Genomic DNA, 24,400 nt, shown 5'->3' on the forward strand with positions numbered 1-24,400 from the left:
ATGTAGGGGTAGTGCTGAAAAGTAGGGGGCTGTATTGGGACTGGCCCTAAAACTGCAGCTCCTGCATCCTTCCCTGATTAACTGGATGCTGTTGTCCACTGCGTCCTGGCATTGGGTATGGCCCCGTCCACATATCAGGGTTCACAGGGTACAGATCTGATCTGGAATGGAGGTGATCCCATCTTTTGTGCTGTTTCTCCACCAGCCATGTCACGGTTGCCTTCTTTCATAATTTGCTTGGTAGTTGAATGAATAAAATCCTAGAGCATAAATAACAAGCCTAGATCTGCCAGACTGCCAGAAGGATTGTAGAAGATCTCCAACCACAAACGGTGTGATGTGACGGTGAATGTTCTGCAGTGTCACATACGTGGACACATTCATAAAGAGAAAGCTAAAAGAATACATCTCCTGGATGGTTTTGTGTGCTCTCCATTCATCTCCATTCTGCTCTCATTAAAATGCTGCTCTGTTCACCAAGGGGAGAACACCGCCCCCAACCGACCCCCACCTCGGTTAAAGTGATCTAAATTCAGGTCGGGCGCTGGAGGGCACGGTTCACTCAGTCTGACTGTCTAAAGGACAACTAACCCAAAAATAATGGTCGGTCCTGTAGAAGTGGCTGCAAGAACACCACACAGATCTGAGGTGGACTGAATGTGCAAAAATACTTTTTCTTTTCCATTCAATCCACGCGCAAATGTTTTTTAATTGACATAAAACATCATGACCACCACTCGAGACAGATCAATAAATCCCGTCAGAATCCTCGAGCTTGTAATGCACGAAGCCATTACCAGAGTTTTCTGCAGGGCTTGGTTTCATTGACGGGATCCATCGTAACCACTTTGCAACTATTTAAGCCACAAGAACGAGGACTTAAAGAGGGGGATGTTCCAGAGATAGAGATACTGCTGCATTGAGATCATAGAGATGCATCACAAGTGCATGTCTGTCAACCCTCTCTGGAAACAGCGCTCTCTTTGAACCCCTTATTGCTTCTTAAATGACCCATCAAAGCCAACACAACCTCGAGCTGCAGAATAAACCCTTAGCTGTGTCTGGTCCAGCCAACCCAAACCGCTGAGGAGGATGGGTTTCCTCTCAACAAGCATTATTTGTGGCATGGCCGCGCAGATCTCGTTTGTCCGGGCCGTTTGCTCCACAAGTCGATAAGTATTCAACACAATACAATCAGCGCGGTTATTGATCCGCTGCTAGAGCGAGCCTGCAGGGAAGAGTGAGATCGTGGAGTAAATGATGTTTAATCATTGATCTCATTCAAATAATTGCTGCAGCGGACGGGCCATCTCTCACCCAGTAATTATGCCTACACTAACGAGACCGTTAAACGGATTAATCCGGTGAGGGTCAATGTTTTTAAATGAAGCTGAACGTTTGCATTTAATGATGATAAAGTTATGAGCACCATTTCTGAGACGGGTTTGTCCCCACAGAGCTAAAGAGAAGACCTTTTCCTGGAGACAGGCTGATTCACTGCTCACTTCTAATGAGACCGAATGATCATTCCTCCTTTGCAAACATTTGCTGAGGGAAGGACGTGCTGTTTTTAAGGTTACAAGCGTCTCCTAAATCTGCCAGTGATTTTCACGAGGCCGGGTGGTCTGTAAGCTGTGCTTAAAGATAAAAATGCTTTGAAGGAGAGCGGCAAAGACAGCAGTGTGCTACTTCAGAGGCTGCAGCGCAGACTGAAACATGATCACACTCCCCGAGACGGAGGGAAGGGCGAATGCTGCTCCCACGTTATGTAAAATACATCAAAGATCGTGCAGATGCATATGCTGGCGCACTGAAATTAGACAGACGCCGGCGGATAGCAACTTCACAGTTTTGTGGGAACCGAAGAGCAGGAACTGTTCTCTTTGCATTTGTTGAGGTGTCCAGGAATACAAGTGAGATTACAAGCCTGACAATTTGTTTGGTGCAAAAAGCTGGAGCCTAATGGGACAAAATTTGAGTCCAGAAGTCCTGATATAAAGCTATTCAGGAACCAGTACAGATCTGCATTTGGTAAAACATCATCTCAGTGCTGTCGATACAGCAACTCTGTACTAAAACGCTCCTGAAGAAAACTGCAAAGTACGAGAGGATGATAAAACCTGACCTGTTATAGTCAGTAAAAGGAGGATTGTATATTTTATTCTGCATGTCAGTTAGCCGCATATGTCAGTCACCCAAGTGTTTACAGACAAACTACTTGTCTACACTTTGATTCGGAACTGATTTTATGTGAAATCTGTCAAAACCAAACAAAGCCTGTCCGTCACAGACAGAGAAAGTGGATACGGTTAATGTATTTTTTGTTTATCACGCATGTGGCACTGTCTAAGGCAGGCGTGCCCAAACTCGGCCCCCGAGGGCCACAGTCCTGCACGTTTTAATTGTCGCCTCGCTTCAATACACCTGATTCTAATTAACTGTCGTCACCAGCTCATCAACCCGGTCTGATAATGACACAGTTATTGGTATCGTGATGAAGGAGGGAAACATCTAAAACCCGCTGCACTGTGGCCCTGGAGACCCGACTTCAGCACCCCTGGGCGAGGCCATTGTGTGCCGATATTAGAAGCTTCATTGAGGAATAAATCACATAATTTCTCGCCAAGCAGGTGCTCGATGCTTGAACCCGTCTCAGGCAGCCGACTGGGTCCCTCGTTCTCTCCTCCATCAGTCCTCTTTATTAACAAGAACAGCAGAGCTAATTCACAGTGACAGCTCATTTTGTCGCAGGTATGAATTCATTGGGCTGACAACAGCATCACGCTGATCTCCGAGATGCTGCCTAATCCGGCCAGGCATCCGCCGGGCACCAGCTGGGTCTTTTGTAAACAGCTCAAATTTACCGGCCGCAGCAAAGACGCCTCGAGCCGGAGGCGGTCCAAGTTATGAGCTGGGGGTACAGCACAGACCTGAGTTAATCCTCATACGGGGCGTCGGAGAGCTCACGCGGTTCAGCAAGCGCCCCGATTGTCTAAGAAGGCTACCGGGTTTGGGCTCCAGTGAAGAAAAGTGGGTCATTCCACAAACCACAGGGGACGAGTTCAGTCCTAGTTTCATACTGGTGAGGTGAATACTGCGTGACCTGGTGATAACCCCTGTGGAGGTCCACAGGGGGGCACTGATCACTGACAACCATCAGCATGTTACATGATTACAGCATTTTACACTCTACTGAATCCATCCAGAACAGACTTTTCACGCAGTTGCAGCTGATTGCAGTAAACTGAAATTCAGATGGAGCCGGTCGACTCATCTCGTACTGAATGGAGGGGCTCGGATGAAGGGACAACCAACTCCAGAACTTCAAGTTAACATGAACATCTTACTTTGTGCATGCTTCTGCGTAGCTGCTATGCATGTCGCTTACGTCCTAGTTGGCAGTTATGTTTGTGTTGCTCTTTGATGGCAGGAGCGGTTCTTAGTCCGTGGGCCAGACCAGATATCAGCACCACTCAAGGTGACAAAACTTGCTTATGATTTTTGAAAAGATCCATGTCTGTAGATGATATTTTGGTATGATAACCCTTCCTGAGTGGCAGCTGGATCATAGTTATCAGCTCATGAAGTTACCCAGCCCCTTCAGAAAATTACATTTTAGATGCTGATGCATATCCTGGTTTAGACTCATGTACAGGATATCTTGTATATCACTATCACTATATTGTCTTTGGTATAATTTTAAAGGGGACCTTTAAAGCATTCATTCAAGCTAAGATGTGAATCTTTCTGACCAACATCGAGGTCACTGCATCTCTTTAAACTATAAACAACACACATTTTTACACAATTTTCGCCTAAATGATATACTATCTTTTAGCCCACTGTCATATAGGAACAACAGAGACACAAAATACAAAAAACTGGAATACTCACAGGACCATAAGGATTCAGGAAATGTATAATATAACCATACTATATCATTGTTACAGGTCAATGTGAGCCTTAAACTAGAAGAGCATCATTAAGCTCCTATGAAACTATAACAGCCACTAGGCTGATGTCACAAACTGGTCTTTATCATGCAAATACAGGACATAAAGGATGAGATAAGGAACCAGCTTAGTTTTATAAACATTATAAACATAACAATATTGTAAACAAAATTAACATCATTATTAATGGGAATATTTCAAGATCTGATTATAGTCGGGCTATCGAGTTTTGTGTGTACTTAAGATAGTGTTAAGAAGGTTAACCAAGTACAGAATTATCACATAATGTCACTCAAACTATGATACAGCTGCCACTCAGGAAGGTTATCATACCAAAATATCATCTACAGACATGGATATTTTCAAAAATTATAAGTAAGTTTTAGTCACCTTGAGTGATACTGACCAGTGAAATTTTGGTCTCTGGCCCACGGACTACCTGTGCTGCGCTGTAGCTTGGAGCGCCGAGCTCCTGTTTCTCATCCTATGTGATTAGGAGCTGATAAATACTGAATAAAAGTTACTTTTACTAACATTACAGCAACAAATTATCCTAATTATCCGCCTGGTTTGACCACAAGAGGGAGGAAGCAGCTTGATTTATGCAAGATCGTTGCGTTCTGTGTTGACCTGCTGCAGAGTTTTGTTTCTGGAGAGTTAGGTGCACACTGCATAACAGCAATTAAAAAAAGAAAGAAAAGAAAAAAAAAGTCCATCATGCAGAAGATGGGGGTGGAGCCGAGTCGATTGGGTGACTCCACCAACTGAAACTGACTGGCATGAACAGAGATGTAACATTATGGTTGAACATGGTGCTGTTGTACTGTATGGATAGGGTAGTTTGATGAAATCATGTCGCAAACATTTCATTAAGTATAGATCAAAAGAGCTATACGTGGCCTTTTATGCTCACAACTATGAGTTTCAAGGGAGTGAAGGGATTTGGAAGACGTACAGAACAAATTAAAAGGATCAAGTAAGTGGAAAAGTTCATCTCATATATGTAATGTAAAGCAGAAAACCCTGCAAACAAGATAAACACTGAGCAATAAATGAGGAAATAAGGATAATAATACTACAGAAATCAATAAATACATCAATGACTAACAGATGAGACTAACTTACCATGTAGTGCAGGTCGTCAAAGCCGTTGAGGAGCAGCTTACTCTCGTACTGCGGCAGCCCCACGTGCTCCAGCCAGTCCCCCACCGACTGGTCCAGGAGCCGGCCGGCGGCACCTGCTGACAGGGGAAAGCGCTTCAGGAGCGAGAAACCTTTGAGCCGGTAGCATCGGCACTCTGAGGACGAGACGTGGCACTGCCACATCATTCTCGGCCAGCAGAGCCGAGCACATCGGCAGCAACAGGGTGAGGGAGACAGTGTCCTCGCTGGGCAGGGCGTCAGCTCCCGCGGGGCTGCGGGGGCCGACGCTAAATCACCCGGGGCGGATTAAGCTGCCCCCGACGCGGGGGCGCGGGGAGGTGATGAAAGGGATACGAGCTGGGGGACGACCAGCAGATATCCACAAGAGTCTTAGTTCTGCTTCGAAAGGAATGTGTCAAAAACAGGTTTTAAATCAACAAAACACAGTCGGTTTACTTAAAAGAAAACATTTCAACCTAGAAGAGAGTCACAGTGGCCCAAAAATAAGGTTCAAATCTTTAAGACTTCAAAAAGCTCCCGCTTTGATAACAAAACCCAAAAGAGGAGAGAGAGGAGAGCAAAAGTTCAGGCGGTGGCCTAGCAGTGATCCGTTTCAGCCGAGTGGAAAGTTATCTGGTTAACTAGCAAACCGGTCCATATCCACCCGACTTAAAACAGAGTAATCCAACTGATATAATAGTCCAGGCTGATATTTGACACATGCCCACAGGGAAAGGGGCAACACGCGCCAAAAAAAAATGAAAAAAAGACAAGAAAAAAGTGAGCTGCACTAAAGCAAAGCTGTGACTGCAGCGAGCTGGGATGGATCAGGGAGAAGCGCAGCGCTGACAGCTGTCAGCGTTTCCTGTTCTCAGGGATGCCAGCGAGCACGTCTGCTCCTCCGAGCATCGTCTTGATCCAACACTTGTCTTGTGATCCGTAAGTTCACTTTCTACAGTTATTGTACACTTAAATTCATCCTGCTGACATCTGAGTGTATTAAAACCCACTCAGCAGGTCACAGAGTTTGGTTTATCTTTAGCAGGACAAACAAACAGCATAAAAAATGGATGTAAAAGCTATCAAAACTTTTCAAATATATCTAAAAGTCCTCTTCTATCGTCAGTGCCAGTCTTCTCCTCGTCCGCTGCACCTGCGGCAGAGCCAGCCTCGTTCCAGGGGAGAGCTACGCAGAAAATACGCTCCGCTTGGCAACTCCAGACGTGGGTAACTTTTTCCACAAAGAAAAATCCAAGAAAGACTCCAATCGGCTTGTTCGGGGAGCAAAAGCGAGCTCGCCGGAGTAACGCTCGTGCAGACAGAAGCGCTGAACCCGCCGGTGAGTCTTGGCCGGCGGCAGCTCTTCTCTCTAATCTCCAACCGCAGCCCTATTGTCCTGCCTGTGCAGCGCTCTGCTACTTGTGATTCAGTTCTTCGTCCTTACTCTCCCTCCCTCTCTCCACTCATTGCCTGCACCCCTCCACTCCCCCGTCCCTCTGAAACACTGCAGGTGGCGGCTCTTTTGTCAGTGTGAGCTACCGTTGAAAAACAGCCCGAGCCCATCACCGGGTTCATGCAGCATCAGTCTCCCTTCTCCTCGCACTTGCTGCGTTTCCACCTCTCTCTTTCACTATTACTCTCAGCCTAATGCATAAGTTAATCAGTGGAGAGCTGAGTATACAAGAGAGTGCGGGCGAGGAGCCAATCAGGCGTCACGGGCAAACACTGGAGCAATCAGAGTGGGGGGGGGGAGAAAAAGTGGTGTGGGTTCTTGCATGTGAATCAAACAGGGAGCTTTTTTTCCACCCCCTCTCTCTTTTATCCTCGTCCCTTAATGGCCCGCTGAATTATGGAGCGGTGGGCCTGACAAGGGCTGAAGGGCTGAGGCTCACGTACACACATCTGCAGATCAGGCCGGACTGATGCAGCCCGTGACGGGGCGCTAACTACTCCACTGCAGCGGCCTCAGCTTTCCTCAAGACTACGGCGCTAAACGAGCTCCCTGCACCGACACACGTCGTGGTTGATATTTAAACAACCCACTCCAGCGGAGAGAGCCAAACAAACCAGCATAAGACGACTTTGCGGGAGGAACAGAAGGATATGCTGTACAGTTTAAACACATTACAGCTGAGTCAGGCTGAAGGTGAGTGGCAGGAGAATGCTGAAGAGAAGGAGTCGATCGTTTGGGTTACAGTCCCAGACTACCATCCATCAAGCCCCATGACAGGCTCGTGTAAAAGCCTGACAAACGCGAGCGTAGGTGCCGAGTCCTTAGATACCAACACCAGATGCGATCAAGTGTCTTTCAGCATCATTGGCCTTAAAAATAAAGATACTGGGTGTTTCCATGTGAAGGTTAAAAAGTGATGTCCAGCACTTGTCAGACAACGCAGCCCTAAAAAATAGATGACATCAACTCAAATATTAACACAGCTGGAGAGGTTCCTGAAATAATGGATCCAGAAGCCCCGTGTGCAGTGCGCACGGCGCCGAGCCAGGCCAACCGGGTTTGATAAAGAACCCCACAGGGCTCGCAATGAGATTCGCACAAAATTAATAATGCATGCAAGTTTGCAAAACGGACCAAACTGTTCACTGACTGCTAATGAAATACTCCGAGTTTTAATGTTTTTGCATTCAAGCCTCCAGCTTCTACCGCTGATGAGACTTCTGAATTTCAAATAAAAGATCATTTCGAGGAGCTGGATGAATCATCAATTTAAAAAAAAAAGGCAAACAGATGCACAAAGACGGTCATACTGTACCTGGTGTCGCATACTGCTGATCTCTGGAAAAGTCAATGCCAGCACCGATCAGAGTCATGATCTTCTCGATCTGAGGACGGGAACAGAGAGGAGAGGGATAAGACACTGGAACAGGCATCACAGGCATCACAGCTCCACCTCCACCTCCACCTCCACCTCCACCCCGAGCCTCAGGCGTGGGGTCACTCCCTGCCGACCCACCCTCCCAGTCCACGCCTCCAATCGGATTAAAACCATTAGTTCATTAATCCTGATGAAGGCTAAAGCCACTTTTCAAAATGTGTGTGATCCTTTTCAAACCTTGCCAACAGCTCGTCAGATCTGGGTTGAAATATGGAAGAATATTAGATGAAAACTTACAAATAATTTGTAACTAATCAGTTATGGTTGAATTCTACAGCCAGTCAGTTAATTGCAATGTTTTCAGGTGGCTGCTGCAGATCGTGCTTTTTTTTTTTTTTTTTTGTCCAATGATTATTTTTAATTACTTTAATTTATCTGTGGAAAACAGTCACTTTTTCTTGAAGACATACATTTTTTAAATAAGTCTTTCATGTACATAATCATGACTTTAAAGTTTTGACTGGGAGAGCGAGTGAAGCTTGGAACAACCCAATACCCAACCTAGAAAACGAGTCAACGTGCAACAGCTAGTTAAAGTATTCAGAGGGTTTCCCGTGGGAGGAAACTCAGAGGTGCTGAGGTTTCATCCATCAATCCCTTCATGGGTAGGGGTCGCAAGGCCAAGTACCCATCACTAATGTCAGGTTAGACATGGGCTGCAGCCCATAATGGGAAGAAAACAAAAGCCACGTTTACACCAAGTGGTACAGTTCAGCCGTATGGTTGAGGTCGGTATGCATTCTTTTGTGTTTCTATTGTCAAACACTGGAATGGATACTAAAACAACTGATCCGTTCTGTCTCACTTTTTGGTCCCCTGCTGCTGGAGTGCCAAAAAAAAGAAAGAAAAAAGAAAAAAGGCACTGCAGTCTGCTGATTGGTCAGAAAACCATGGTCACTTCCATGCAACTTAAAAAAAAACAAACTGTTGATTAGCAAGATATTGGGGCTAGTTTGTTTGTTTGATCACTGGATAACCAGGATATCGTCCTCAGGATAACTAGAGATGATATGGCATCTCTAGTGCCATATCATCTCTTTAAGTATTTAATCTGGACATTAAGGAGATGGCTGCTGAGGGGTGGCAGCAGACGGCTGAGCAGTGCAAAAGTAAAAAATAAGTACAAAAGTAATAAGTACAAAAAGTTGAGGAGCGAGGATATGACCCAAAAACCTCAACAGCTGGAGTGGAACACGGCACATGACCGGAGTTTCCCGGGAGGGTTTGGTGCTCTGGCTTAACTAGTTACTTATTCTCTGGTGTTACTCACCTTATGTATTTTGTTTTTATCTTAGATGGGTCTGTTCCAGGTGGCGTAATCACTTTTTTGGTTGTGAGACACTATTGCATGGGGATTTAATAAAGTTAATTTTGTCCATGGCTTTACAATTTAATTTGCTGATTCTTTTGGTCCTAACCTAACCTAAATATTCTTGTCAAACGAAAAGAATCAGTAAATTAAACTATTGCATAGGTGGGTATGAGCTCATCTTAAATCGTACTGTACCGACCAAAACTGGGCCGTACTGCTCTGTGAAAACGTGGCTCAAGGAACGGCCATGCAGACGTACGCTCCCATCATCCCCCAACCCACACACACACACACACACACACACACACACACACACACACACACACAAAAAGCGCAATGAAACAAGTATCTGCAAAGGTAACATAACCAATTGCAAAAATTCCTGGTAGCCTAAAGATCTTATTTCCATCGCGATGTTAGTCGTTGTCTTGCAGTTGAGAAGTTACTGGTGCAACTGTTGCAGGGCAACGAAAACTCACACCGGGTTAAAGGCACAGAGAGACTGAAGAAAGAGGGTTAGCTACACCTAAGAAACCCCAGTATCCATGTTTTCTACAGTAGCAATAATTACATGCATCACTACAGAAAGCAGGTGAATACCACCATATGCAAGCACAGCCTTAGATATCCATGTTTCATTCACTGGCAGACATTTAGACTCTGAGACTGAATTCAAATGCCTTATTAATGGCACTGAAGCAGCAGAAAGCGTTGCAGCTGCAACGTTACATCGGCTGCAGCGCAGAAAGACCGGGCTTGTCTTTCAACCGAACATGAAAACGGAAGCGATGCACGGATGTTTAAACTGGGAGGGCTTGGTCTCCCATTTGTGCCGTAATGGACTACTTGTCCTTGAACCGCAAGTACTGGCTGCTGCTCAAAAGGAGAATGAAGATAAATGTGTTCATCACTGATCAGGGTGATATAATCATTACAAATGACTGTCAGATGGGCAGAGGGAGACGTTTAACTGAGAGGAATGATAGATCCATTAAAGGACCTCACAAAGGCTTGCAGCACCCCCATTCAAGCCTTTGCGAGTTATCGTGACCTGGATGGCCGAGAGTCGACGGGAGTCGATTAAAGAGTTGTGAAGTGAAGCATCTGGATCTGCCCAGGAAAAGAAATGAAGAACCACAGAGAGTATTTCCTTTCTAAAGGAACCCACCTACCGAACCCAGCGCAAAGAGCACCCCAGAAGAGGACAGAGCGACGCCCAAGGACCGGAGCGTTTTCATACCAAGACAAGACACCTTACACTGTCAAAAGGGTTGGATCTTCCTTGTTTTGAGGTGGGAGCGGCCGTTTGTGTCTGCTGAGAGAGAATTCAGGGTTTTAACGTCCACATGTGCTCAGACGCCGTCAGCTGTGGTCCAGCAGGAACATTTCAACCCTTTTATTCTACCCAACGCACTACGGCCGCTGGCTGTGGAAACATTTGATGGAATCAAACCTTCATTTGCAGATTTTAAACATCCGCTGGAGTTCAAACAGTGGGGGGAAGGAAAGCGAACATATTCAGAAGACGAGTGATTTAACCAAACACCCTTTATTCCAGCTGATGTCACCGGACAGAGTTGAGATTCTGAGAAGCCTGATTTCAGATGAATACCAAACGTTTCATACGGCTGCCGTCACCGACACCAGCCAGAGCCTGTGAGAGTCATAAAACGGGGAAGCTGCTGCCAAAGTCCCTCCTACCCGGGACATGAGTCAGCAGAAGGACAAAGCCAACATTTGATAACAGTGACTCTACGAGCGGGAGATTTATGACGCTTCAGGTGTTCTAAAACTAGAACTGAGCTAAATGGACGTCATCTTGGAGAGAGGTAAACAAGCTCGGGCATTTTACAATCTGTTCTTACAGACACACACACACCAGAGATTTTCTGCAGTGAGTCTTTAACAATATAACGATAAAGAGATGATGCTCAGCGGGCGCACCAAGCGGTGGCAGGTGGCACGGAGTCATCTCCCTAATCTGCTCTGCATCCAAATTCTCAGCCCGTCGTGTCCACCTTGCTCTCTTCATAATGTGATTAATTAGATCTGAGCCAGTTAGAAAGCTGCAAACGCACACCGGCATCTATCTGGGGTGCGCTCAGTCAGAGCACACACATCTGTGTGTTGATGAGGACGGAGGGGGGCTCTGGACTCAGAGAGGGGCCGAGGTCTGCGCCGGAGAGAGGGGGCGCTGCTCCAGCCGGAGGCACCGATATCCGGCAACAATCAGAGCGGGGACACTGAGGTACAGTGATCTCATTCCGGAATGCAAGTTTGCTTCCTTGCCTCTGAGGATACTGTACTTTTTAACGCGGGAGAGGATGCTGGGATACTCTGTCCCCCGGCTGCTACACGTTTAACGATCCCAGGATGAATCTAAAAGCCCGAAGCTGCTGTGGGCAATCGCAAAGCGATAAAAATGGTTCAAAAACTGGAAAAAAATACACATGAATTCCATATAGGAATCAGTTTTACTTGCACGGCATGATGGGAAAGGGAATACCAGCAGGTCCAGAGGTTTGGAAGCAGCCGTCGATAACGGCAGGTGTGATGCGGGGTTGAAGCTGGGTACATATGTCCATATCAGGGGATGGGATTCAGTCATTTCCTCACAGGAAAATACACACAAGTTTGAAATAAAAGAAAAAAAAAAAAAGCTTCTGAATTTCATGGTGGACGCAGAGTCGTGACAGGAGAGAGGAGAGTGGTGTGTTTCTGTCCTGCAGCACCGAATCAATGGAGACCTGAAATGGATGCGTCCATTGTTAGAGAGATTCACTATGAGCCGGGTGGGGGGGGGGGGCGCTAAGAGCAGGGTCAGAAGTCACCGCCGAGGTAGAGGTCAACAGCTGAAGAGCTCGCAGCACATGAGAGGCGGCCAGCGTGAGACCGAACCCATTTATCATGCTCCTCACAGGACGACCGGGCAGAATAACTTCACTCCCACTGAAGTGGGACTCCAATACCTTTTCATACGCAGCCTTGAGAATGACGCAAATGAAAGCCGGGAGGAGGGAGTGTGGGAGAAGTGAGGGGCCGCCGGGCACAGCGTGTCCTGGGTACAAACAAAAGACTAGTGCAGAGAGTGTGCCCCCTCCACCGGCCCAAAACTGGCAACCTGCAAACCCGAACAAGGGCTGGCTGGAGATCTGGGACCAGTGGGTGGCATTCAGGGGGACAGAAAACAAAAACACTGCTTTTTGTGGAAGTGCCAACACCTCAATGCCAAACAGGGACAACGCATCGTCAGCAAGCACATTAACATCCTCCCAAAATAGACTACAGAGTCATGCTTGCGTGTAAGCCAACTGTAGCCCTTCAGAACCTCGGGGAGTCATTCATGCAGAGATGTCTTCAAAATAACTCCAAATTTCTTCATCCGGCAAAATATATGTATATATATTTATATAAATAAAAAGACAGACCTTAGTTACTGGCGGCGCCAGAGCCCTCGCACACAGCGTGGTCAAATACACAGCCAGGACACGCTAACGCGCTCCACCAAACCAGCAGCCGTGAAACAGCAATTGGAGGTTGCAAAAACAGGAAATGATGTGCAATTTGAAAACACGACGGTGCATGAATTTTAAAAAGAGCAGAGGAACACAAAGGGAAGAGAAGTGTCTGCAAATCTCGACGGCGAGCGCATAACAATCGGAAAGGTTCCACCAGGAAGATAACATCCATTGAAATGCTCAAAAATAAATAAATATAATGACAACCCCCCTCACGCAGTTCATTCACGGCAGGTGGACAATGCTGGGAAAAACCTTCTGGCCGAGCTGCAGACCGTAAGGGAATCAATACTCACAAAAGCCGGTTTCATAGTGGGCAGTGGACGTGTGGAAGCTGAATGAGAGGGGAGTTAGAAAGTGGAGTGTGGATGCAGAAAGTGGCCTTCTGCTTCTGTCTCTGTCTGCAGCTCCACGTCTCCCTTTCTCTGCGAGTGCTGGCCCACACAATGTGCCCCCTGGATTGTCATCTCCAGTCTGATTGCGAGGACCAGCCCGCATTAGCATGCACTTTACACACCAGCACAAAACACACACACACACACACACACACACACACACACACACACACACTCTCGGAGCTCCTTAAATGGAGAGATGCATAGGCCAAGACCTCATGCAAGTCAAATCTCCTTCTCTTGAAACCAGAGGCAGTGCATCCACGGGTGTGTGTGTGTGTGTGTGTGTGTGTGTGTGTGTGTGTGTGTGTGTGTGTGTGTGTGTGTGTGTGTGTGTGTGTGTGTGTGTGTGTGTGTGTGTGTGTGTGAGACTCAAAAGGAGGAGGAGGAGGAGGGGGAGGAAGAGGGCGAGTGAGACAGATACAGAAAAGAAAAAAGGGAAGAGGGTGTGAGAACTGGAATATTTAGCAAACCAGATTAAAGGATGAAAAATATGTTTTTAAAGTGGGTGTGAATGCACCCGGGGCGGGGTGGGGGTGGGGGGGTCCGGCGATGTCCTGGGACCCCTGGGCTAAATGCTGTCAAACGGGGCTATAGAGTGCTCCCGAGCAGCCGGCCGTGACCGGCGCGACAGCTGTCACGGCGACTCAGCCGCTCGCTGCAGTGACACGGGTCGGGGATGAAAGTGGAGACCGGAGGAACGGGAGAAAAGGCCTTTCAAGTTCCACGGGACACTACCGACACCATCAAAGAGGGTGCACGCAAGGCTACACACCAATCAAACTTTAATCGCTTTCCTCACACACTCCTCTCATATACTATGCACTTTAAATCAGGGCGGTGAATATTTCCATTTCAAGCAATGCGGGCGTCTTCCCAGACAGAAACAAGCAGCATCCCGGGACTCCCTGCTCATGGGAGGAGAAAACAGGGGGGTTTTATTGAGCCAGGTGTCCCAACTGAAGAAAGGAAGCAGTCCTGCATACGTTGCATACAGTAAATAACACCAAATCTAATTTTATTGTCAAAAAAGTGAGAAAAATCTTTCCCTCCGGGGAGGACAGAGTTAACTGCTGCAGCTTGTTTCAGAGGCAGCCGGCTTAAATTTGATATGTGGCAGCTTAGGGCTCCAACATTTCCAATTCACTCTTGCTGCCATGCGTAAATGTGAGCTCTGTTGGTGTAGCCGACAGGCAACTTCACACAAATACAGTGGGCTTTTTGTGTTTTCATTTCCCTCCACTGTAACAGAGAGCCCGGCGAGGAACCTGCACACACACTGCTAGGAAGACCTAGCTGGCACCGGGAGCCAGAGATAAACGCCGGCACCGTTAGGGTCAACTGCATCGTTACTGGACTCTCAAACCGATCCATCGAGTTGCTGACTTACTGGAGAGAACATTAAAATGCCTTCCCAGGTCATGAGTGAATAATTAGGAATGAAGTGTAGTACTCTCGGCCAGGAGCATATTTAAAGATTTCCCCCGCATCGTTGGCCTTTCAGATGAATTTAAAGCTGCACTCTACAATAATGTGCACAAGACACCGGAGCCAAATTGTGCTAATGCTTTTTTTATGTTTCCTGTGATGTTTGCTTCCGTTTAAAGACACCAACACAACCACATCTTTGCTCCATCTGTTGGTTTCCCGCGTGCAGAAGTGCCACGGAGGAGGCAGCCGGACGGCTCCAGGACGGTAACGGCCACAGAGGGAAACTGGGAGGAGCAGCGGCCGTCTCCAGGAACCGAGTAATGACGCGGCTGCTCTCAGAGGAAACGTCCCCCCGGTGCCGTGTGAGGGGGAGAGATGTTCAAGTAACTGGATAATTACCGTGTGCAACACCATGCCACGGAGCAGACACTCTGCAGAACTCTGAGGGATTTGTTTTGCGGGCTTGAATCCTTCTGTCTCCGTGTGTTACAAGACGTTAGTGTTTTAGTCTACGAATACTGCAGGATATGTGGCTCTGGCCACGCATTATGTGTAAGCTACTTATGCAAGATTAGTATAATTTCATACCTAAATATAGATGGATAGGTGTGGCAATTTAAGCTCACAAATTGGTTAGTGGAGGAAAAATTTAAAACTAAACTGCAATCTTTCTTGATAACAGCAGAGGGCGCTCTCCAGGTGTGAATTGCTCAAAAACCTGTGTCTCTCTCTGTTTAGTTTTTTTGGGTCCTAAGTCCTTATTGACAGTGAAGAGTGACAGGGAACTGGGGCAGAGGGAAGGGGGCCGTAGAGGTCACCGTAAAGGGCCGGGACTCAAACCCCCGCCGGTTATGATGAGGACCTGCTGCTCTCTGCACGAGCTCCCTGTTCAACCTGCTGAGCTCCCGGCGCCCCAAGGCCAGCAAAAACACGACTCCAACTGCTGGAACATTAAACAGGCCCAAGCATCGTTTCATTTTGATGCCTCGCGAATTAACTTCCAGAAAGATTATTTTGACAAAGTGGTCAAATATCCACAACCTGGCAACAATAGTCACCTGCATGCTGTCAGCAAAGGTTGTGAATCACAGCAACTCCTCCTGATGATTATAATGTTCTTCTTTGGCAATAATGGAATGAATTAAATCGTTTGATGATGAGATCTTTGACCACTTTAACACCATAAAATCTCAGTAAAATAAACACCTGAAATAACTTTAAACTGTCAGAAGTCGACTGCATTCATCACTGACTTCAAAATTATTTTAAGCAATGTTTTTATTTAAACAAATAAAAAGTGATGAGTATTATTGGCTGCAATCTGCAACTCTGCTGCTAGATGTCACTAAATCCTGGAAACAGCTTCAAACACGATGCTGCGTATCCTTCTTCGTGTTCGGGAACTTTGTGATCAGAGAATAGTTCCCACGATAAAACAGGAAAATCTGAGAAACCCATCCAAAAGTAAGGTCAAGTTAATATAATATTCCATATTTTTCATTCCAATAAAATAAACTAAAGTTGCCAGCTCTGAAGTCCAGGAAAAAATGATCTTTGAAGTGCTTGCATGCATAAAAAACCCAAGACAAGGTCAGCGTGGCCGTGCTGGTAGATTAAATGGGCCGAGCTGCCAAGGTGCTATAATCAGCCTTCAGGCTGGAGGAGTGCTGCCTGTGAAGGACCCTGCGTTGGCCCCCGGCCAGCCGAGAAGCACTAAAGTTGGAGGTGTTGATGGGAGAGCAAACATAAGGTCAAATTGCTGTCTTGCACAAACGCGCCTCAATGAACTTCTCGACAGCAGCCTCACTGCAGGCAGCCATGTAACATACAGACATCAGTAAACTGCTCTCGCAGTACATCACCTGCTGATTTATGACCGTCACACTCTGCTGGAAGGGAGGAGTAAATGATCCACTCATGTTTACTGATGCCGTTAACAATAGACAGCATCAACCATGGATATGTCAGAATTATTCTTCTGTTGTCAAAATTATGGCACAAAAAAAAAAAGATATGACCGACGCCTCAGGCATCGACCTCAAATCTGCTTGTGTGAAAGAAAACTACGCAGCAGTATGATGTCATCCCTGTGGAGAGAAGGCAGCAGTGTGAGCTCATGGCTCATGGACTGGCTCAACGTGGCCAGGAACCACAGTGCAACGTCCTGCAGAGCATCTCCTAACGGCAGCACGGCCGCCGCAACAGAGAGGCACGATTCACACTCACGGGATTCTGGGAAATCGAGAGAGAATTACAGGGACACGGCTGGACGGATTACCGCCGCTCGCAGGATATGTTCACCTCTCAAAACAATGAGATGGTTGTTGCAGGAAAACTGGGAGAGGGGAAACTGTTTCTGTACTTCATGCTTCAAGATCTAAAAACTCAAAACTAAAACTCAATATCAGCTTCAAAAATGTGCCTTTTTTTCTTCTTTTAATATCTATTTTTTAAACTCCAGCATCTCAACTCCGGGCTGAAAACATTTCCCCGGAACAATCGTGCATTAGTAACGGGTTTTCTGAGTATTTGCGAGTAGGAGAGGGGCCGGCTGAGCAGAGAGATCTGGGGCTTCCACGTCCCCCCCCCGTCTCTCCGAGCTTCAACTTCCAAATCTCCTGCATTATTCCTTCAGCCTCTCCGTCATTTTATCCCCATCTTCTCATCTTCTCTAATCTCCTTTCGCCGTGCTTCTATTTAGCTCTTTATCCATGTCCAGACAAAGCATTAATGTGCTGAATGGACGGGGATATATTTAGTTAGGAATATCAGCCGGCGTAACAAACGCACGCCCCGGTTGGAAAGACGGAGCTTAGACGAGTAAATGTTGGGATCAACACAAGCGGCAAATAATGAATTCCAGATGATAAACTGTGATCATTTATATACTCCCGGGGTACTTTCATGCACAAACACATTTCCCCCGTCTTAGACTTGTAGTCAAGACCAACTAAACCGAGACAAAGACACTACCAAGACCAAGACTAGTTCAGCTCAAGACCCAGACCAAAAAACAACTAGTTATTTAGTCATCTTGAGTGAGTTGTAGAACATCAGCACCATCCTGGTTCAGCTAGTTTCCATACGAGCTTGTATTCAACTGCAGCTCAATAACACAGAGAAGTGGAGGTATGTGGTATGTGTAAACTCACTATAAATATTTTCATCATCAGCTGAGATCAAATATGTGTGGCGACTGCACTACTATTTCTGCACTATTTAAGGATTGACACGACTACTAAGTAGTCCCAAAGTCATCTAGCAGAATAACCAGCCTCCAACACCCCCCTCCACCTCAGAAAAGTCTAATGAATAGTAAATGTTACTGATTTAAACTCTACTTAATTTGCAGATGAAATGTGAATTTTAAATATTAAAGATACACACAATTACCGACTTGAACTTGCATTATTTACCATTATAGTAGACAATTACACTGATGATCACAAGATTCTGTCACCTTGGTGTGCAACGGCATCTCAATTATCCGCGTCCGAGACACGGCGAGACCGAGAGACCCGAGACGGAGACGAGACCAAGACCACTTTTTTGCGGTCTTGAGACCGGTCTTGGTCTGGAGAACTACAAGTCTACCCCGTCTCCTGCTGTGTTGCTCAAACAGCGCAGCATCAACAGGTGGCTTCAAGGATGGAGTTGGCTACGACCAATAGAGCCGCCTGCAGCTCAAACTGACACGTTCATTCAATCGGTGATGTAGAAAAATATCTCTGCTGCACCTAGCACAGACATCACGTCCTAAACACTCACCTCGTCCCATTCCGACGTGAAGGAGGGAGACTTCTCCAGCCTCTTCTTGCCCGTGCTACAGTTAGAAACAGACTCACTCCGGTTCCCGAGTCCTCCTTCCTCCTCACTGGGAGGCGACACCAGCAGGTCCGAGTCGGACTTGGACAGGCTGCGAGCCAGCTTCAGGTCCCCAGGAGGACGCAGCCGGCCCGCCCCCAAGTCCCTGGGCTCCTTGTTCACAGTTGCATAAATTGCTTTTGGATCACAGTCTGTCAGGATGGCGGCCATGCTGGGCCGGCTCGGCGGCGGCGGCGAAGCGGCCGGCGCCTTCTCTTTCACTTTGGCAGGTTTCCTGGGTTCCGGCTGGCCCTGGTCGGGTGGCGCGGCGCCCGGGAGCCTGAAGGCGTCCTCGCGGCTGTCTGTGACCGGCGAGGAGCCGTGCAGTAGTCCGGTGAACTGCTCCGGGACACCTGCTCCCTGATCCGGGCCGGGATGGAGGTTGTCTGGATGGAGAGAGAAAAAAAAGGTACAGACAGAGTCAGCGGGGAAAAATGTGGACTTCCAAGACTTCCAAGCCGAACAGGACACCACCCACATGTGCCCTGAAACAGATCTGCAATTGTTTCCAACCCAGAGGGAAGGAGAGAAGAGGAGGGAAGAGAGGAGAGATGGAGCGAGGAGAGGGCGTTTGTTGGCTGGAGAGAGAACTGAATTCCCGAGTCCCGGCCCAGCCCGCAGCTGTCCCGGAGAGTGTCGGCAACAGTCGAATGAGCGGCCTCACCTCACGGCCCAGTCGGCCGTTGGCTCCGTTTGCCAAAAGTGACACAACACCGAGATTTTTCCCCAGTTACAGAACAAACTGGCATGCAAACACAAGTTACACACACAGACACGGCCGTGTGCTGCAGGACCCAGAGACAACAAAGCCGAGGGAAACTTACACCAGCAGTCTTCTCCAATGAAAACAACTCCTTGATGAGACCGAGTGGGCGGTGCAATTAAACCCTGTTTTTCTGTCCCTCCTCCCTCTCTCGGGGGAACCAATACCACCTAAGCTTCTTTTGGAAAGCTAAATCAAAGCCAGCTTGAAGGTGCTCATTCTGAGACGAAAACCTCTAGGCCAGGTCCTGGTTTGGAGTCATCCTCTCTGTCTCCGTGGCGATGCCAGCCGCTGCGATCCCAGTGACCGGCAGCTCTCTGCGTCCTCCGGCTTCTAATTCTAGACACTAATGGTGGTTCAGGAATGGAAACCTGAATCACCCCATCCTCCAGCAGGCGGGCTGCTGATAATTAGTCCTGTGACACATGGAGTGCGTGTGTGTTTATATGCGAGGTGTGTGTGTGTGTGTGTGTGTGTGTGCTGGGGTGACGGGGTTGGAAGGGTGTTTGGTGACAGGGAATCTGGAGCAGCAGCGTCACACGGCAACACGGTGACCTGTTGCAGCCCTTTTGTCCGTCCTTCCCAGAGACGGGCCCCAGCACGTCCAGGGAAGAGGCTGTGAACGACCGGCTCGTCCAACCAGCACTTTACCGTGTCAGGGACCATTTGCAGAGAGGGAGGGAACCAAACAACGCCCTGAACTCGCGACCTGCCAAACGCTTTTACAACACAGAGCCAGTGTGTGTGTGTGTGTGTTTGGGCCGGGGGTGAGTGTGTGTTACGAGGGGGGGAGAGGGGGAGTTCACTGCATGCATGTGTCAAGATCACAGCCAAACACCCACGCTCCCCCTGGCAGCTGGGGAGCGTGAACGCCCTATGAGCACATCCCGTGTGGTTCCAACAATCCGCGCGGCGTTAACCCTTGCACAGACCACCGAAGCCCCTCCGCTGTGAGTTTCACCGTGGAAAAACCACGGGCACGGACCTCAGCGCACGTCTTACAGAGGAGGTCTGGCAGCAGCGGCTGCTCTAATATCTCTCTAATGATGTCATGTTTACCTTGGAGTCACTGCTGGCCGTCACTCCTCCGTGTGCACCGTCTAACTCCTGTTCTGTTCCCGGAAAAGTCTGCTCTGCTTTTAATCTGTGATTCAGACGTACTCTCCCCTCTGACTCAAATACCATGTTGAGCATCAATATATATATATAAAAATATATGGCATGTGGGAATTTACAGTTAAGTGAGTAAGCGAATACCTCCGCCGGAAGTACCAGGCACCAGAAAATAACCCTTCCTGTCATCCAAGCATTTCCCTATACGTGCCTACGATGAGATTCATGTATTTAGAGTCGTTTTCTTAAAGCTCTAAGACATTGTTACATTGCGTTCACAGTTCAGACTCCTTTACATCCAGCTGCTGCAACAAAGACATTTAATAGTAAAATAAAGATACTGCAAATGCTGCAAAACCACCACAGAGAAAACAGCGAAGGTAATGAGCACCAAGAGTAGAAGAAGGTGTGAATAAAACATGCACCGTGGAAACAGAGACGGGTGTTTTATGGTCTGTGTGCAACCGGGGATGTTTCAACCTCTGACAAACATTCTCTAGGAACTCTATAAAAACACCACGTAGTGGGTGGGATCCGCTAGGACGTGCCGCCTTCCTGCTGAGAGCACAAATGTGGTTCTGACAGATAATAAACAAAGCATTATCACTGACCCTGCAACCCCGCTCCACCTGGCCCCCCGACTGTCCGCGCAGGCTGGAAACAAATGAGATGGTAGCACGGGTCCACTTTACCCACAACGGTGCCAATCCATGTGAGCGGCTGCATTTAGACTCAACCTGACACACGACGACGGGAAGCCAATGTTAAACTGAGCCGTGTTTAACAGGAGAAACTGAACTAGTTACTTTTGAAAGACAATTGGAAATGAAGAGGATGAAAGGAAACATCTTACACTTCATATATTGGTCTAATTGTGTTCCTGCAGACTGTGAGGCCAAATACAGTGAAAACTATCACCTCCAATTAACAATTATGGACAAAAAATGCCCAAATTCTGACTTATTCTGCAACCTAATCCCCCCAAAACTTGATCTCTGCGTGTGTCACAGTGAGACTCCAACATCCATCTCTGCTCCACGCTTGACTGAAAGAAGCGGCATATCCAGCTTTAAGGGGGGGGGGGTCTGTGGATCTAAGACAGCAGTGTCGCAATCCGATCAAATATTCTGTATCACATTGGCAGTGAGACGGGTCTTGCCCTCTCGGTGAAGAATGTCAGCCCCCCCGATGGGCCCAATCCGCGCTGCAGCCTGAGACTTCCACTTGTGCATTCCTTGGGGAGGCTGATCCAACCCAGCCCGTCTCACATGCACGGACCTCCAAATGGACGTCTCCCGTTTCATCCGCATGCCCCGCTCCTAAACCCTCAGGTCCGGTGTGCCCGGTGTGTCCGGTCCACACTCACCGCCAGCGTGCGAGGACTCACCTCCCGATGCTCGCGGGCCCGGGCGTGCAGGAGGGTGCAGACTGTCTTTCGTCCTGCCAGAACCTCTGAGGTCGTTGGGGGGGGCGGCGGCTTTACGCTGAAGCGGGACGAAGGAGAAAGAACAACTTTATTCACAGCTATAAGCTATAAGTGATTCTGGTCAGCATCTGAAGCCCGGTTAGCCGTTAATGAGACGGGCACATCGCCCGGCGAGGACCACGAGGAGCACATTACAGGGACGGCTGGAGATTCACTGACACGACCTCAGACGGGGGGTGAGGGGGGGGCAGAAATAAAGCACAGATGACACCAAGCAGCTCGTTTCTCCCGAGCAGGCAGCTTAGAGCAGTGGGGGGGCAGGTGGGACCGTAGGTGGGCGGCGGCAGCGATGTAGCGCTGCTAACTGAATGATGGATGTGAAAAGATAATAAAAGAAGATGACGGCGATAAACTGAGCGGGTGGGTTTGCAAAGACACGGTTACGGGTGCTGGTTTAATATCACTTCTGCCTTAACGGGACATATGAGTCAGCCTCAGGGATCAGGGGCCGCCATCTTTATCAAACAGTAAAACTCTGCACAGGGAGGACCTGATCCGCAAAGGGTTTACAAATCAAGATCAACCTTTCAGCTCCACACGTTAAACAAGAGCAGTGTTTTATTTCAGTTTGGTGCAATTAGGTGGAGAAAAGGGAAAGAACTCCCACTAATTATGAATAATTATGCTTTAAAATTCAGGTGACTTTCTCAAGAGGAGCAACCTGAAAGTTCTGTCGTGGTCCTCAGAGTTTCCAGATCAACTTTACTAACAGCCCTTAAAATCTCACAGGTCTAGAAACCCTGTTACAGTTCTAATAAACTTCTCTGATCATCAGAATTAGTTAGAAGATCCATCTCTTTGCAGGACTCAGCACTGAGGAAGCTGCATGCACTTATGACAAAATGATCGCATGATGGTGTCATTTAAGACGTAGCTTTCTTGTATAAAGGGACTGTTGGGTTGGGCGAAAATAAATAAATAAATAATTCTAGCACTGGCATGACAGCACCTGTGTCCACCTGGACTCACAGCAGTCTGACCAGCACTGATCCAGCTCTACCCTCTTATGTGATTTAGTGCTTGTGTTGTTCTCTCAGATGTAAGTCGCTTTGGATAAAAGCGTCTGCTAAATAACGGTAGTAGTAGTAGTATTACTAGTAGTAGTAAATGAAAACTAAAGCGTGCACGAGCAACGCTGACTCGTCCAAGAGAGCAGCAGCAACCACTGACCATGCTCATCTTTACATCATGTCCTAAAACGTAAAACTGTCAAACATACCACAGAGATAGCTCTGAATTTATGACCTCGGCTACAGAAGTAAATTGGATGGGGGGGGGGGGGGTGAAATGAACAGAACCATGACTGACAATTATAAACAAAGTAAACATTTGTAAAACAAGACAACGTGTTCATGTGTTTGGAGTACCTGAGGTAGAAGACTGTTGGAAGACTGTGCAGTAGTATTCTCATCTGAGCAGACAGAAAGCATGAGTTAGCACACATGAAAGCTAATATATCAATTTTGCACCGCAGTCTGCCGCTGCGATGTCTGTCAGAGCAGACATTAAGCTGAGATTTATAACAAAAGCATGTTTTATGCATGACGTTATCATTCCAAGACGCATTCCTGCCAGCTGACTGGTGCTGAACTAGCAGACACGATGGAGCGCTTTAAAAACAGACAATTAATCTAATCATTTCACTTCTTAAAACAAGTATTTGCTTCCAAAACCATTATTTAACTGTGAAAGCACCAAAGCTGGATCTGTGTCCAGAACCTCCAACTCTGAGGTTTTGGTTCGGTGCTGCTGAAGATGACTTCGCTGGGAGATCCGAACAAGATGGCTTTAAAACATTTACATCTACAGCAGGGGATCAAACGGCCGTCGGATCTAATCCTGTTTAATCCAATTACTCGCAGAGCCACATGGTTGGGGCGAGGGACGCCCGTGTGTGGAGGACTGCTCATATGAACCTGCAGCAGCAGAGCATCCGCCACTCTGGTGACCAATCTTACGTTTGGGGAAATTCACAAAATTAATCTCAAATCAGCTGGAAACTAAAAGGGTGCAGAGAGGTGAAGTGCCTCCTCCCTCAGTCACCTTTATGGGGCTCCTGGCTGGGCGGGGGGACTTTGGTCTGTGCGGTCAGCAACAACTCATACGTGTGATCCTCCTCTTCCTCCGCAGGCTCCCCCCTCTCCTCTATACTGCTGTTAGTGTACAAGGCCTGCAGCAGGAGAAGAAGAGAAAGGGAGGTGAGACGAAATGATCAGCAGCCCAGCATTCCTGATCCCAGTGTCTCCGTGATTGAGGTAGACTTGTAGTTCTGCAGACCGATCTTGGTCTCAAGGCCGGTCTCTAGACCACTTGTTTGTGGTCTTGGTTTTGTCTCGGGTCTCTTACTCTCGCCGTGTCTCAGACTCGGATCACTGAGACTCCGTTGCACCAAGGTGACAGAATCTTGTGATCACCAGTTCTTCCTCTTGTTAATGTACAGTTTTGTAAACTATTTGTATTTTGCATTTGATTTAATGTTTTGGTGGATCTGCATGTGTGTCTGTATTTAATTACAATATTGTGTTTACAGT

General features: G+C 47.5%; 1 protein-coding gene across 10 annotated transcripts in view; it reads right to left on the bottom strand.

Annotated features, from left to right (window-relative positions):
* Window positions 1-24,400, bottom strand: part of LOC133456819 (ankyrin repeat and SAM domain-containing protein 1A-like) — a 67,919-nt gene that overhangs the window by 14,447 nt on the left and 29,072 nt on the right. For 4 of the 10 annotated variants that reach the window (XM_061735428.1, XM_061735427.1, XM_061735431.1 and 1 more), the window contains 7 exons: window positions 23,913-24,039; window positions 23,237-23,280; window positions 21,771-21,867; window positions 18,412-18,893; window positions 10,558-10,614; window positions 7,865-7,934; window positions 5,079-5,194 (listed from right to left, as the gene is read on the bottom strand). In XM_061735428.1, the coding sequence (XP_061591412.1) occupies window positions 5,079-5,194; window positions 7,865-7,934; window positions 10,558-10,614; window positions 18,412-18,893; window positions 21,771-21,867; window positions 23,237-23,280; window positions 23,913-24,039 (993 nt within the window). The remainder of the gene's footprint in view (window positions 1-5,078; window positions 5,195-7,864; window positions 7,935-10,557; window positions 10,615-18,411; window positions 18,894-21,770; window positions 21,868-23,236; window positions 23,281-23,912; window positions 24,040-24,400) is intronic. The other 6 variants (XM_061735432.1, XM_061735430.1, XM_061735426.1 and 3 more) reach the window with 5 other exon arrangements.

The sequence above is a fragment of the Cololabis saira genome, chromosome 12, assembly GCF_033807715.1.
Source record: "Cololabis saira isolate AMF1-May2022 chromosome 12, fColSai1.1, whole genome shotgun sequence".
In the NCBI taxonomy this organism is placed as follows: domain Eukaryota; kingdom Metazoa; phylum Chordata; class Actinopteri; order Beloniformes; family Belonidae; genus Cololabis; species Cololabis saira.